A 14,489-nucleotide genomic window follows, 5' to 3' on the forward strand; every position below is an offset into this window, starting at 1 on the left:
TAAATAATAAATGATGTTCTAATATATACAATATGATTCCAAAAACCTTATTTACAAATGATTGAAGTTAAATGAATATCTCTTTATGAATAATTGCCGATGGCGGATAATCTTGATATCGAGTGATATCGCGTAAAAGGATTGTACACTAAATTAGTATGGCTGGAGAAGCCTGGACGGTTACATACGCCCTCCTGTTACTTACAAATATAACATATATGAAAAATAACACACTACACCAATACGGCTGATATATACATCATTACATCTTACAAACACTTAATAAAAACATACATAATCAAATCTTGTATCTCACTGTAGAGTGGTTGTTTCAATGATACCATATAACATTAGTAATAATTCCTGCCGATTTTCTTCTGAAAGTTTGTCAGCAACACTCATAATATTTACAACCTAACAACAGGTAAATAACACTATCTTTGCACTTAACCATCAAAGTGTTCTTCAGTTCTGGGTTATTATAATATATACACCACACACACGTCATCACACGAGGCTTACCTCTCTTAGATGGCAGTGAGCAATTTCTTGCTTTCAATGCAAAAAATATACTTAGAAAAAGTATATCAAAAAATTCCCAAGTTATTCATGGCTTCTACAATAGTGTCAGATCTAGGTTCACAACCTATACATGAATTCATATTTTCTAACTGAAGTACATTTAGTGCTATCAAAGCAACACCTGGGAGACATTACGCTTAATTGCAGAAATATATCGTCTCAGAGAGCGAATATTATAAGTGCCCAACACGACACGATCACCATCTTTCAATCTGTATGCACAAAGACCAACCCAACAATGAATCTGGAATGGACCCTGATACAACAAAAAGAATTTCTTCGTCACCTTCTCTTCACTGGACAAGAGCATGGGAACACGCAACAGAACAGAATCTCCTACCTGAAATTCATCTAACACCTGACATTTCTGCTGTTTGCTACGCTTCTCAGCCACTTTAATCAAATTCTTTCTCGCTAATCTGACACTATCTTAGAGTCCCGCTGAGGTTCCTGTGTAATACCTAGTACTTTTGTCAGCTCATTCCTTGGATTGCTGCCAAAATAAACTTCTAGTGGAGTGAATTTCGTACTTTTGTGCTGTACCATATTAATCCATTTCTCAATCAACGCTAAAGAACCCACCCACACAGTGCGCTTGTCATGAACTAAAGATCTAAACATCCTACCTAATTCCTTCATCATGCGTTCACACATATTCCCTTGCAGATTCCTAATTGAGGAAAAAACATGTGTGAGACCTAACTCTGTCATCACAGCCTTCCACTTCTTCGAGGTAAATTGAGATCTGCTATCCGATAATAACCTCCTAGGCGTACCTAATTCCTGAACTTACTTGTCACTAATAATCTTGCTACAACTAAGACCTGTCACTTTTCTCATCGGATACAGTCTCATCTCCTGTTCCGCTAACTGATTCTCAAAAAGTTTCTGCTGCTCTAGTGCTTCATCTAATATACGATTTAAAGCATCCATCTTAGTATTAACTTCTCTGCTAATTTCGGTTTTCGTTCTCTCTACTTCCTTCCTAATTTCATCTATCCCTTTCGTTTCCTTCCTAATTCCATCCGTTTCTTTCCTAATTTCTCACGTTTCCTTCCTAATTTCATCTGTTTCTTTCCTTATTTCATTCATTTCCTTCCTAATTTCATCTATCCCTTTCATTTCCTTCCTAATTTCATCCGTTTGCTGTAATATCCCTTGCATTATCAAAAACAGTTGTTGAATATTCATTTCACTATTCGTATTACCTTCTTTCTCGCCCTCCATCCTAGCTAAATCAAATTCTGTGCTATTTTGAATGCTCCCACCACTCTCTACCATTTTATCTACTTCAATGCTCTCATCTACAACATTTCTAGAATTCAGCATCTCACCTCCCTTTACTAAGTTTCCGCTACATAATTTCATGTCCTTTTTACGTTGTGCAGCCATGATTCCCCCAAAATTACACATATAAATTATATGGACACACACTTAACCCCCACAAACACAGACTCTCCTTTACTGCTTTCTTTCCACGAATACTTAATAGTTTTCGAGCTCCGTGTTGGTGCAACAAATGTAACTGTTCGCTCTCCTCAGCTTCACACTTGGAGGAGACAAAAGTTAATACCTGGGGACACATGAATATAAATATAGACGATATGTGGCTTGCCCACAAATAGAATCAATTATCATTCCATTTTTTTCCCATTTCTCTATGTAATGTTTGGGTACCAGTGTTATATTTAACGTTAAGAATTTCTTATTTAGGTTCCGTATTGAATCAAGATTTACATCAAAGAAAGGACGATAAGTTCCACCTTTTCAATATTATATTATGTGAAAGTTTCACATTTCTGTTAAAACATCACAATTTTTGTATATTTGGTACCGGTTTCGACAGATTCTCTGTCATCATCAGCCAAGGACAATTATACAAAGACAAGTTGCATTGATCATGACTCTTATGTTAAGATTACGATAGTAGTTTAAAACATATATGTGATATGGCTAAAATAGTATCTACATATATAGATTGAAGGTCAGTAAGATAAAATAGTCGTATTTCTATAGGTGTACATCTATTACCAACTTGGCACCTGAGGTTCCGGCTTGATTCAGGATCTTTCTAAATCAACTTATGTATCTACAACTTGCATCATAAGATCTTCAAGTACCACTTTAACAAGAACCTCAGTTACTATGTTTAATCTATCTCTCAATATAACATAAACAAACACACCAGAGTACAAGCCGAGATATAGAACTTTCAATGGACAATTTGACTGTCAACACCAACATGCAGTGACAAATTAATGCATCTATTTTTGTTTGCATTGAACATTTTAATATAAATCTTCTTCCTCAAGTCCAAGTTGAAGCCCCATTCAAATTTTGCATATAATTTCATTGTGCATATTTTATTCGGAACAACACATGACTAAATGTTTGTTCACTTTTTCAATGTGTCAAACATGGCTACATGCCTTCAAAAATGAACCGGCCGGTCAACAGTTAAAATATCATAGACATAAGCCAATAATCACACTCTACTACAATTTTACATTACAAGAACAGAATTTCTTTCAACAAGTTAATCCTTTTTAATTAGAAATATTAAGGTGTACACCTACAGAAATACGACTATTTTACCTTACTAACCTTCAATCTATATATGTAAATACTATTTGAGCCATATCACGTATATATTTTAAACTACTATTGTAATCTTAACATAAGAGTCATGATCAATGCAACTTGTCTTTATATAATTGTCCTTGGCTGACGATGACAGAGAATCTGTCGAAACCGGTACCAAATATACAAATTTTGTGATGTTTTAACAGAAATGTAAAACTTTCACATAATACACTGACTGACAGTGACAATGCAACACCAAGGAGGAGTGGTTCGAAAGGGATGAAAGTTGGGGAAAAAACAGAGACGGCACGGACGAATAATTGATGTTTATTTCAAACCGATATGCAGGTTACACAATGCGCACGGCATCGACTCAGTAGGATGTAGGACCACCGCGAGCGGCGATGCACGCAGAAACACGTCGAGGTACAGAGTCAATAAGAGTGCGGATGGTGTCCTGAGGGATGGTTCTCCATTCTCTGTCAACCATTTGCCACAGTTGGTCGTCCGTACGAGGCTGGGGCAGAGTTTGCAAACGGCGTCCAATGAGATCCCACACGTGTTCGATTGGTGAGAGATCCGGAGAGTACACTGGCCACGGAAGCATCTGTACACCTCGTAGAGCCTGTTGGGAGATGCGAGCAGTGTGTGGGCGGGCATTATCCTGCTGAAACAGAGCATTGGGCAGCCCCTGAAGGTACGGGAGTGCCACCGGCCGCAGCACATGCTGCACGTAGCGGTGGGCATTTAACGTGCCTTGAATACGCACTAGAGGTGACGTGGAATCATACGCAATAGCGCCCCAAACCATGATGCCGCGTTGTCTAGCGGTAGGGCGCTCCACAGTTACTGCCGGATTTGACCTTTCTCCACGCCGACGCCACACTCGTCTGCGGTGACTATCACAGACAGAACAGAAGCGTGACTCATCGGAGAACACGACGTTCCGCCATTCCCTCATCCAAGTCACTCTAGCCCGGCACCATGCCAGGCGTGCACGTCTATGCTGTGGAGTCAATGGTAGTCTTCTGAGCGGACGCCGGGAGTGCAGGCCTCCTTCAACCAATCGACGGGAAATTGTCCTGGTCGATATTGGAACAGCCAGGGTGTCTTGCACATGCTGAAGAATGGCGGTTGACGTGGCGTGCGGGGCTGCCACCGCTTGGCGGCGGATGCGCCGATCCTCGCGTGCTGACGTCACTCGGGCTGCGCCTGGACCCCTCGCACGTGCCACATGTCCCTGCGCCAACCATCTTCGCCACAGGCGCTGCACCATGGACACATCCCTATGGGTATCGGCTGCGATTTGACGAAGCGACCAACCTGCCCTTTTCAGCCTGATCACCATACCCCTCGTAAAGTCGTCTGTCTGCTGGAAATACCTCCGTTGACGGCGGCCTGGCATTCTTAGCTATACACGTGTCCTGTGGCATACGACAACACGTTCTACAATGACTGTCAGCTGAGAAATCACAGTACGAAGTGGGCCATTCGCCAACGCCGTGTCCCATTTATCGTTCACTAGTGCGCAGCACAGCGGCGCATTTCACATCATGAGCATACCTCAGTGACGTCAGTCTACCCTGCAATTGGCATAAAGTTCTGACCACTCCTTCTTGGTGTTGCATTTGCTCTGTCAGTCAGTGTATATAGTATTGAAAAGGTGGAACTTATCGTCCTTTCTTTGATGTATACCAGTGTTACAGTTTTAAACAAAACTGTAAAGCAAAATTTATATTTACTAGCATAGAGACTTATACTTAAATCACAGGATTAGGATTTTAAATAATTAACCATTAAGTATCGCTTGAGAAAGAAAATTAACGCAATATAAAATAAAATGAATTTATTATACAAAAATGAGATGAATCGGAAAAGTTCCTTAAAGCTTGGAGAGGGATTTTAGAATTTACATTAATGAAATTAACTGTTGCTTGCTTTATCTAATTGAGGCTCACCAATTACACCTTCCGTTGAGGTCCTCTATATTCCGTGGTTACTCGTTCCCCTCTTCTCATTGTAGAATTGGCTCCATGGACATCCTTCCTACCTTCCTTCTGTGATATAGTTTGGGCTATCTGGACTAGCACTCTCTAATTGCCTAGTCTTTAAATTAGACATTGGCCCTATACTTGTAAAAATTGATCATCGTTGATTGTAGGAGGAGAAAATTCAGAGATATGAATTTTTCCATGTTAGCAGAAATCTCAATCCAAACTTAGCTATTCTACTGATACAATACAGACTTGTACCAAATTCCGTGGGCTTGAACTAAACATAGTTCTTCGTTCAGAATAATCATAGAATATATATCACAAGCCGTAAGCTTGTTTCGTCTCACCCCGATCTGACAGCATCACAGCAGCTAAGTAGTGTGTCGAAGCGACAACACACCGTACGAAAAATAACTATGTCTCCAAGCGACCACTCACTGTCTCAAGAATAATAAAGTAGTTGTGGTTCTGGTAGTCCGCGCTAGATAACATATCCCCAGGCTCTCCCCACTCTTGGTAACAGCTCAATACCAAATCTCTATACAACGAAGCATCTGATTCGTAGATCGCATTATCATCTCCCTCTCTTCATTCTTCACAAGTAACCAGTAGGCGTGGCGATGATGTAGTATCCTGGCTTGCTAGCCTTGCATGCAGGTCGCTGTGTAATACTTTTTGCTCATGAGTTAAACCCGTGAGTCATCCAACTTCCCCGCTTCAAAAATAACTTTTCCGTGTACACAAGTATGAGATGAAATGACACCAACTCAGTCTCAGCATTGACCATATTTACAGTACATAATGAATTCCTATCTATAATATAATAATTTAAATAATAAATGTTCTAAAATATACAATATAATTCCAAAAACCTTATTTACAAATGATTGAAATTAAATGAATATCTCTTTATGAATAATTGCTGATGGCGGATAATCTTGATATCGAGTGATATCACGTAAAAGGATTGTACACTAAATTAGTATGGCAGGAGAAGCCTGGACGGTTACAATGGGACATGTAAATTATCATGATTGAGATATGAATGTGTGTGTGCTGTAATCAGCAACTAGGTTTTAAAACATTCATTTTTATTGTACAGTAGTGGATCCATTGGGAGGCAGTTTTGTAAATAAAATATAGATACTCAAGTTTAAGTGACATGGATACTTGAGTTTAAGTGAGGATTTAAAAAAATTGTTATGAACTAAGATAGATAAGAGTGAGCTATGCAACGGCCTTTAAAGGTAAGGAAATTTCTTACCTAACAGGTATTAGAGATTCACTTCTATGGCATGAGTGAAGTTTGTGGGAAGGTTGAAATATTTGTCACCATTCTTTCTAGTGTTCATGATAGTGCTGTGAGTATTATTTAGTGTCTCACGATTGATTAAGGCCAAGAGAGAAGTTACACATGCATACAGTGTTGTTTGGTGTGGTGAAGTTTCACTGACCGACCGACTGACCATCTGCATTTAGGGCCAACGCCCAGGTGACATAGTCACTGCCAGCATTCACTCTATGCAAATCATCCTCCTCATTTCCCCTTATCCAGTTCCTGCTGGTTGGAATATTTATGGCACTTCTCCAACTTCCTCTCTCATTCCACTATTCCTCTTCCATCATTTTGTCCCAGTCCAGGTTTCTTCTTCTTGCGCTCCTCTTTATTGAATCGATCTATCTTGTCCTGAGCCTCCCTCTTGCTCTTTTTCCCTCAAACTTCATCTCCATCATCTGTTTTGGTATTCTTCCCTCCTCCATCCTCTTTACATGTCCAAACCATCTTAGTTTACTATCAATTCTCTCATTTAAGTTTTCCATTCTGACCTTCTTCCTCACATATTTGTTTTTCAATTTATTTATTTATTTATTTATTATGGCTTCTTTCATGTGGCGAAGTTAGGGTACACGGCCCTCTCTTACACTTAACCACAATACAATAAATAATATTAAGGTTGCCTATTACTAATTATACTAATTACACTACTTATACTATTTCCTAAATTAAGCTTAAGTTACACATCCACACAATATGCAGCTTATTAGCTTATTAGCTCGTTACTTCAGTCCTCTTTTCTATCTCACACAGACACTTGCACATACACTTACAATGTACACACTTATCAACTACCCTTACGTTTATATTATATAAAACTAATAGAAACAATTTTTAATTTTACAATTACCAATCACACGCACACAATACACACCAATACACACTTCAATCGGTATCTCTCAACAGGAGGTCTCGTAAAGATATTTTAAATTTGAGGAAGAAGTCAATGCCCCTGACACTTACTGGCAGGGAATTCCAAAGCCTGGATCCGGTTACAATGAAAGATTTATTATACACAGAAGAGTGGTGAAGAGGAATAGCTAAAGTGGAGCCCGAGCAGTGTTACGATTATGGAAGGAAGAGAGGAAGTGAAGTTTAGATGAAATATACCGGGGGGAGGTACTGTGCAGGAGTTTGTGTATTAAGACAAGTATATGATATTCACGTCTCTTATCAGGTTTTAACCAGTGCAGTGCCTGTCTTTTCTTGCCTTTCCTATCATACTTCTTAGGTATTTCATTTCAATGGCTTGAATTCTACTCTCCTCCCTCCTTGTCATTGTCCACGTCACAGCTCCATAGATCAATATGGGTGTAAAATACTTTTTTTTACATTATCTCTTTACACTTCCTTGGTACTTCCTTATTCCATACATAGTTTCTTACACTCTGGTAGAATGCATCACCCTAATGCACCCTCTTGCTCATACTCTACGCAAATAAAATAAGCCTTAAGAATATCAGAAAGGTCGATATAATCACCTGGTTATCCTCCCCATACCTCATCACATAACAGACAAGAATTGCTATTACTTGCAAATGTCTATAGGCTCACCTATCATTCTTATGAAATGAATAAGAAGCCTAAACAGTAATGAGACCCTGTAGGTAGATTATTACCATAACCACATTGAGTTGTTATGAATGAAGTGGAACTGTATGTACAGGAAAGGAACAATTGCATAAATGAAAACTCACACGTGAGACAAATGATAGTATCAAATGTTCCACATGGACAAGTTGCATAAAACACCCACAGATATCAACATTGTTATCGTCATCATCACTCCCTGAACATTCCAACTCATAGAATTCATATATTTGTTCTTTAACATACTTGGAATTTTTAAAATAATGTTGATTGATCATTGATTACAGCTCCCTCTTTGGATAGTGTCAGTCTCTAGATCCCAAGATTGTGGGTTAAACCAGCTGAGGCAGTCAGATATTTTAAGGGTGGAAAAAGGTCCATTTGACATTCCGTAGCATTGGATGTCCACATGTAAGATGTCTGAAGAATAACTACCGTAAATGAATCTCCAGCAACTTCATAGTCTTCCTTCAAATTCTTCACTGATCTTCATCCATCATATTACAGAACCTGTTCATTTATTTTCTTCCTTGTGATTTAACACCAGCTTCCTGGGTTGCTGCTACAGTCACACTATACTCTGGCTTAGCCATGTTGAAGATATTCAGCTACGGAAGTATAAGTAAATTAGACAATTGAAATGAGTTTCATATTTCAGGTAGACAGACAGTATTGCCAACTTAGTGGTTCTCCAGCTAAATCTGGCTTGATTCTAAATCCTTCTAGTGGCGAAAAAATTCATTTAGTGGCTAGCAGAATTTTTAATAATAATAATAATGTTATTTGCTTTACGTCCCACCAACTACTTTTACAGTCTTCAGAGACGCCGAGGTGCCGGAATTTAGTCCTGCAGGAGTTCTTTTACGTGCCAGTAAATCTACCGACATGAGGCTGTCGTATTTGAGCACCTTCAAATACCACCGGACTTAGCCAGGATCGAACCTGCCAAGTTGCGGTTAGAAGGCCAGTGGCTTAACCGTCTGAGCCACTCAGTCCGGCAGCAGAATTTTTAGCAGAATTTTGGTGTGTCAGTGGATTTTCTAGTGGCTTTGTAAAATGTAAATATAATGTCACACATTTATGCCATAAATATTACTGAATGAAATTAGTGCAAAATATTAGAATATAGGTGTACCTATCCCTGGTGGAAGCATCACAACTGCTGTTTCTCAATTGCATCACGTAATTGGGAAGTACCTTTTTTTTTTTTTTACTAGACGAGCTCTGTTTTCCTTTGTGAGTGTGTTTCTTACTTCAGTTCATCACTGGCGTTTCTGCTGGAATGACTCATCTTACCATAGCACCGCATTTGAAAGTATTCAGTATTTTAGGAACTTTCATCAGTGTTTCTGTATTTCTTATGTTTAAATGATTTAAACTATCAATTTTTTTTACCGTACCGGTACTTATTTTGCATTGCTTGTCAGTAAGCAGTTGACCACTATATTGTCTTAAATTGAATTAAACAAACTCTCTTTTAACAATGGTGGTGCTACTGCCACCATTCCCAATTCTATGCCTTATTAAGCTTCATTCCAACCTTGAGAAAATAATATGCAAGATTACACATTTTATTTACATTTGTATTTATTATTACATTCAATTAATAATAATTCAAATAATAGAAAAATTACAGAAGAGTAAGAGTAAGAATAATATTAGATGGATCATAGAACTTAAAGAAGACATGAGAGAGTTACATATTAGAATAAAAGATTTAAAATACAAAACAAATACACTCAAGATATTGAAAGATAAACACACTAGACTACAGATGAAAAATCAATAAGCAGAGAATTGCAAGAGTGATCACAGAAGCAGAAAGAAAGGATGAAACAGTATTGGGCTGACAAAAAAGAAGAAAAACCTCCATAAACCTGACTAAAGTAGCCCTGTGTTGCCTAAAAAAATTAAAATAAATAAATGTTGTTGTTTGAGTCATAAGTCCATAGAATGATTTGATGCAGCTCTCCATGCCACCCTATCCTGTGCTATATTTTTATTTCTACTTAACTATTGCAACCTACATCTGCTCTAATTTGCTTGTCATATTCATACCTTGGTCTACCCCTACCGTTCTTACCACCTACACTTACTTCAAAAACCAACTGAACTAGTCCTGGGTGTCTTAAGGTGTGTCCTATCATTCTATCTCTTCTTCTCGCCAAATTTAGCCAAATCAATCACCTCTCACCAACTCAATTCAGTATCTCTTCATTCGTGATTCGATCTATCCATCTCACCTTGAGAATTCTTCTGTAACACCACATTTCAAAAGCTTATATTCTGTTTCTTTCTGAGCTAGTTATCGTCCATTTTTCACTTCCATACAATCCCACGCTCCAAATTAAAGTCTTCAGACACATCTTTCTAATTCCTATATCAATGTTTGAAGTGAGCAAATTTCTTTTCTTAAGAAAGCTCTTCCTTGCTTGTGCTAGTCTATATTTTATGTGTTCTTACTTCTGCCAACGTTAGTTATTTTACAACCCAAGTAACAATAATCATCTACTTCCTTTAAGACTTCATTTCCTAATCTAACATTTCCTGCATCACATGTCTTCTATCGACTACATTCCATTACTTTTGTTTTCAACTTATTTATTTTCATCTTGTACTCCTTACCCAAGACTTTGTCCATACCATTCAGCAACTTCTCGAGATCCTCTGCAGTCTCAGATAAAATAACAATATCATCGGCAAATCTTGATTTCTTCTCCTTAGATTGTGATTCCCTTTACAAATTATTCTTTGATTTCCTTTACTGCTTGTCCTATGTAAACACTGAAAAGGAGAGGGGACAAACTGCAGCCTTGCCTCACTCCTTTCTTGATTGCTGCTTCTTTTTTAAAGCCCTTGCTTCTTATAACTGCAGACTGATTTTTATACAGATTGTAGATAATTCTTCATTCTCGGTATGTAACACCAATCACCTTCAGAATCTTAAATAGCTTAGTCCAATCAACATTATTGAATGCTTTCTCTAGATCTATGAATGCCATGTATGTGGGCTTGTCTTTCTTAATTCGATCCTCTAAGATCAGACGTAAAGTCATGATTGCTTCACGTATTCCTACATTTCTTCTGAAGACAAATTGATCTTCTCCCAACTCAGCTTCAGCTTGTCTTTCCATTCTACTGTAAATAATACGTGTTAAAATTTTGCAGACATGAGATACTAAACTAATGGTGTGGTAGTTTTCACACTTGTCAGTACCAGCTTTCTTGGGAACAGCTATAACATCATTCTGCTGAAAATCGGATGGCACTTCTCCTCTCTCATACATCTTACACACTAAATGGAATAACCTTGCCATGCTGGTTTCTCCTAAGGCAGTCAATAAAGAATATGCAATATCTGCAAAATAACAGTGAATAATAATTGGTTCAATTATATCTTACAGTAAATTCAGAACTCACCTTTCCCTGACCTGGCTATAAACACAGCCTCATCAGGTTCTGTAACAACAGCAAGGTAACTGCCAGATTCTTTGCAGATCTCTAATGCATGATCCCAAGTTACTCTTCTTGAATAGAATTTATAAATACGTCCATTGAATTCTTGGAGGGATTCAGCATTCTTTGTATCTGGAGCTATAAAAATAGATCAGGAATGTTCATGAGAAATTTAACTGATACTAAACTAGCAGCATACAGTTGAGAAGTTAAATGTAAGACAATCACAACACCAATGAACTGATATCTTTACACAGAGAGGAACTAGAGAATAAAATTAGAGAAGAATCTCGGAAATAGAATCAACTTTTGGGTGGTTAGGCAGTGTGTGTTTGCAGAGTTTTGCCCAGACATGCCATATGGGCTCATCAGTTGGATTGGCACGCCTCTCCAAGATTTGGCTAAGCAGTGGCAGATCAACTGCATGATCCTGCCCTGTCAGCAAATAGGAATTGCTAACCTGCTAAAGGAGGAAGCCGTGAAAGACATTTTTGGAATTATATATCCATGGGAAGTGCATCTTCTTTTTGGAAATGGAGAATTCACTTCCCCTTAATAATAATAATAATAATAATAATAATAATAATAATAATAATTATATATATATATATATATATATATATATGTATTCGTTTACGTCCATTAGAGACCACGTTAGATAACAATTACATGTTTCTGGAAGCCTTCCTCACAGCCCAGAACTTCAGCATCCTCTCTCTGGCAGCCTGTCTTCTTTCGTTCGTCCACCCACGGTTAAGTTTTGGTTCGTCATGGAATCCCTGAAATCTGTCTATCACTGACCTAAACTTTGTTCGGTTTGAGATGTCTTCCGAATTTAGTCCCACCTGTCTGAGATCCTTTCTTACCTCCCTGAACCATTTGTCCGACACTTTAGGTCTGCTGTCTAGTGTTGTGAAAATCCTTTTCGTTAGTCTCTTCTCATCCATTCTAAATAAATGCCGATAGAATTTAAGTCTCCGTTTTCTCATGGACTCAGTTAGCCTTTCATTGTCTCGGTAAAGTTCTTCCCTTCCTCGCAGCCTATACTGTCCATCCACAATCTTTGGACCCATTATTTTGCGAAGGATCTTTCTTTCAAATTTCTCAGCTTCTCTCAGTCCTGCTTTTCCTGTCATTTGGAGGCATTCACTAGCATAAAGACATTCCGTTTTAATCATTGTGTTGTAGTGCCTTAGTTTAGCTCGTCTGGAGAAGGTTTTCTTCTTGTATATAGGATATGTCCTACGAAACGCCGCAGCCATTTTCTCCCGTCTGGTGTTGTTTGCTTCTCTTTCATTTGTTTTCAATTGCACTATTTCACCCAAATACTTAAAGCTATCAACTCTTTCTATTTTACCGTGTTCTGTCTTCAGGTACCGAGGGGCTGTTTTGATGTTTGTTATATATTTAGTTTTTTCGAAAGAAATCTGTAGTCCTGCTTTTTCTGCTTGTAGTTTTAGTACATGCAGCTGTTCTATTGCTGTGTCAGTATTCCTAGATAGCAGCGCAACGTCATCAGCAATGAATTAAGTGAAATTAAATAACATAAAGAAAGTAGAACTGGCTGAGACAGCAAAGAGAATGCATCTGGATGTTTTAGGAGTTAATGATATTTGGGTAAGGAATGAGAGCAAGGAAGAGAAAGGAGATTATAAAGTGTACTTGATGGGTGTTAAAAAGGGAAGGGCAGAGTTGGGGATAGGATTGGTTCTCAGGAATAAGATTGCACATAACATAGTTTCTGTTAGGCACGTAAATGAATGATGTGGGTAGATTTGGCAGTTGGAGGAATTAGGACGAGAATTGTCACAGTGTATTCATCATGCAGTTAATTGCTACGATATGAATCAAGCAATTCAGTTAATTGCTATGATATGAATCAATGTTAATTTTTTGCCTGTGTTCAATGTATCTTTATATCTTGCCCTATTTTACTATTTGGCTGATGATGACACTTGTAATGTGTCAAAACCAGTCCCAATAAACAAGTTGTGACTTCTTTTTAGTTCAACTTACAACGGAGTATTGAAAGGTGGATCCTTCTAATATTGTACATCTTCTTATGACATTGTAGTCACGGTCAACAGCAAGGATAGGATAATGCTAATGGGTAATTTTGATGTGACAGTGGAAAATAGAACTGAAGGATACAAAATGATTGGTAAATGTGGGGAAGATTTGGAATCTAATATGAATGGGAAGCATTTACAGGACTTCTGTGCTAGTATAGGATTTACCAGTTATGAATACATTATTCAACCATAAGGCTATTCAAAATCCATGATAAATTATATCATAACTGAGACTGCATTCAGGAAATTTGTTAGGAATGCGCTGATATGGACCACAATCTGATCTGTAGTGAACTAAGTATCTCTAGGCCTAGGATAGAGAAAGTGAAATCTGTCTGCAGAAAAATAAGTGCAGAAAATCTCCAGGATGAGAAAATTAGACAGAAGTACAAGGATATGATTAGTGAAAAGTTCCAACCAATGGACAGTAAGCAGGTTCAGGATATAGAAAGAGAATGGGTGGCATATAGGAATGCTGTAGCAGAAACAGCAAGGGAATGCCTAAGGACAACTGTGTATATAATTGGGAAAAAGCTAACATTTTGGTGGAATAATGAAGTTAGAACAGCTCGTAAATGTTTTTAAAAAAAAGAAGTGTATCAGAAATGGCTCCAAATAAGGATGGATGCAGACAGGGAATTGTAAGTAGATCACAAAAACAGAGTGCAACAAACAGGTGTTGAATTGAAGAAGAAGAAGAAGAAGAAGAAGAAGAAGAAGAAGAAGAAGAAGAAGAAGAAGAAGAAGAAGAAGAAGAAGAAGAAGAAGAAGAAGAAGAAGAAGAAGAAGCCGTGGAAAAAATTTTGGTAATAACCTGGAAAGGCTAGGTCAAGCAGCAGGGAACTTTTCTGGACAGTAATAAAAAATCTTAGGAAG

The 14,489-nt window shown here is 38.0% G+C and overlaps 1 protein-coding gene across 1 annotated transcript in view; it reads right to left on the reverse strand.

The window, feature by feature from the left end:
* Positions 1-14,489, reverse strand: part of LOC137501004 (C-type mannose receptor 2-like) — a 96,674-nt gene that overhangs the window by 25,745 nt on the left and 56,440 nt on the right. Inside the window, exon 11 of the mRNA XM_068227833.1 lies at positions 11,506-11,679. Coding sequence (XP_068083934.1) covers positions 11,506-11,679 — 174 coding nt within the window. The remainder of the gene's footprint in view (positions 1-11,505; positions 11,680-14,489) is intronic.

This window comes from Anabrus simplex, chromosome 5 (genome assembly GCF_040414725.1).
Source record: "Anabrus simplex isolate iqAnaSimp1 chromosome 5, ASM4041472v1, whole genome shotgun sequence".
In the NCBI taxonomy this organism is placed as follows: domain Eukaryota; kingdom Metazoa; phylum Arthropoda; class Insecta; order Orthoptera; family Tettigoniidae; genus Anabrus; species Anabrus simplex.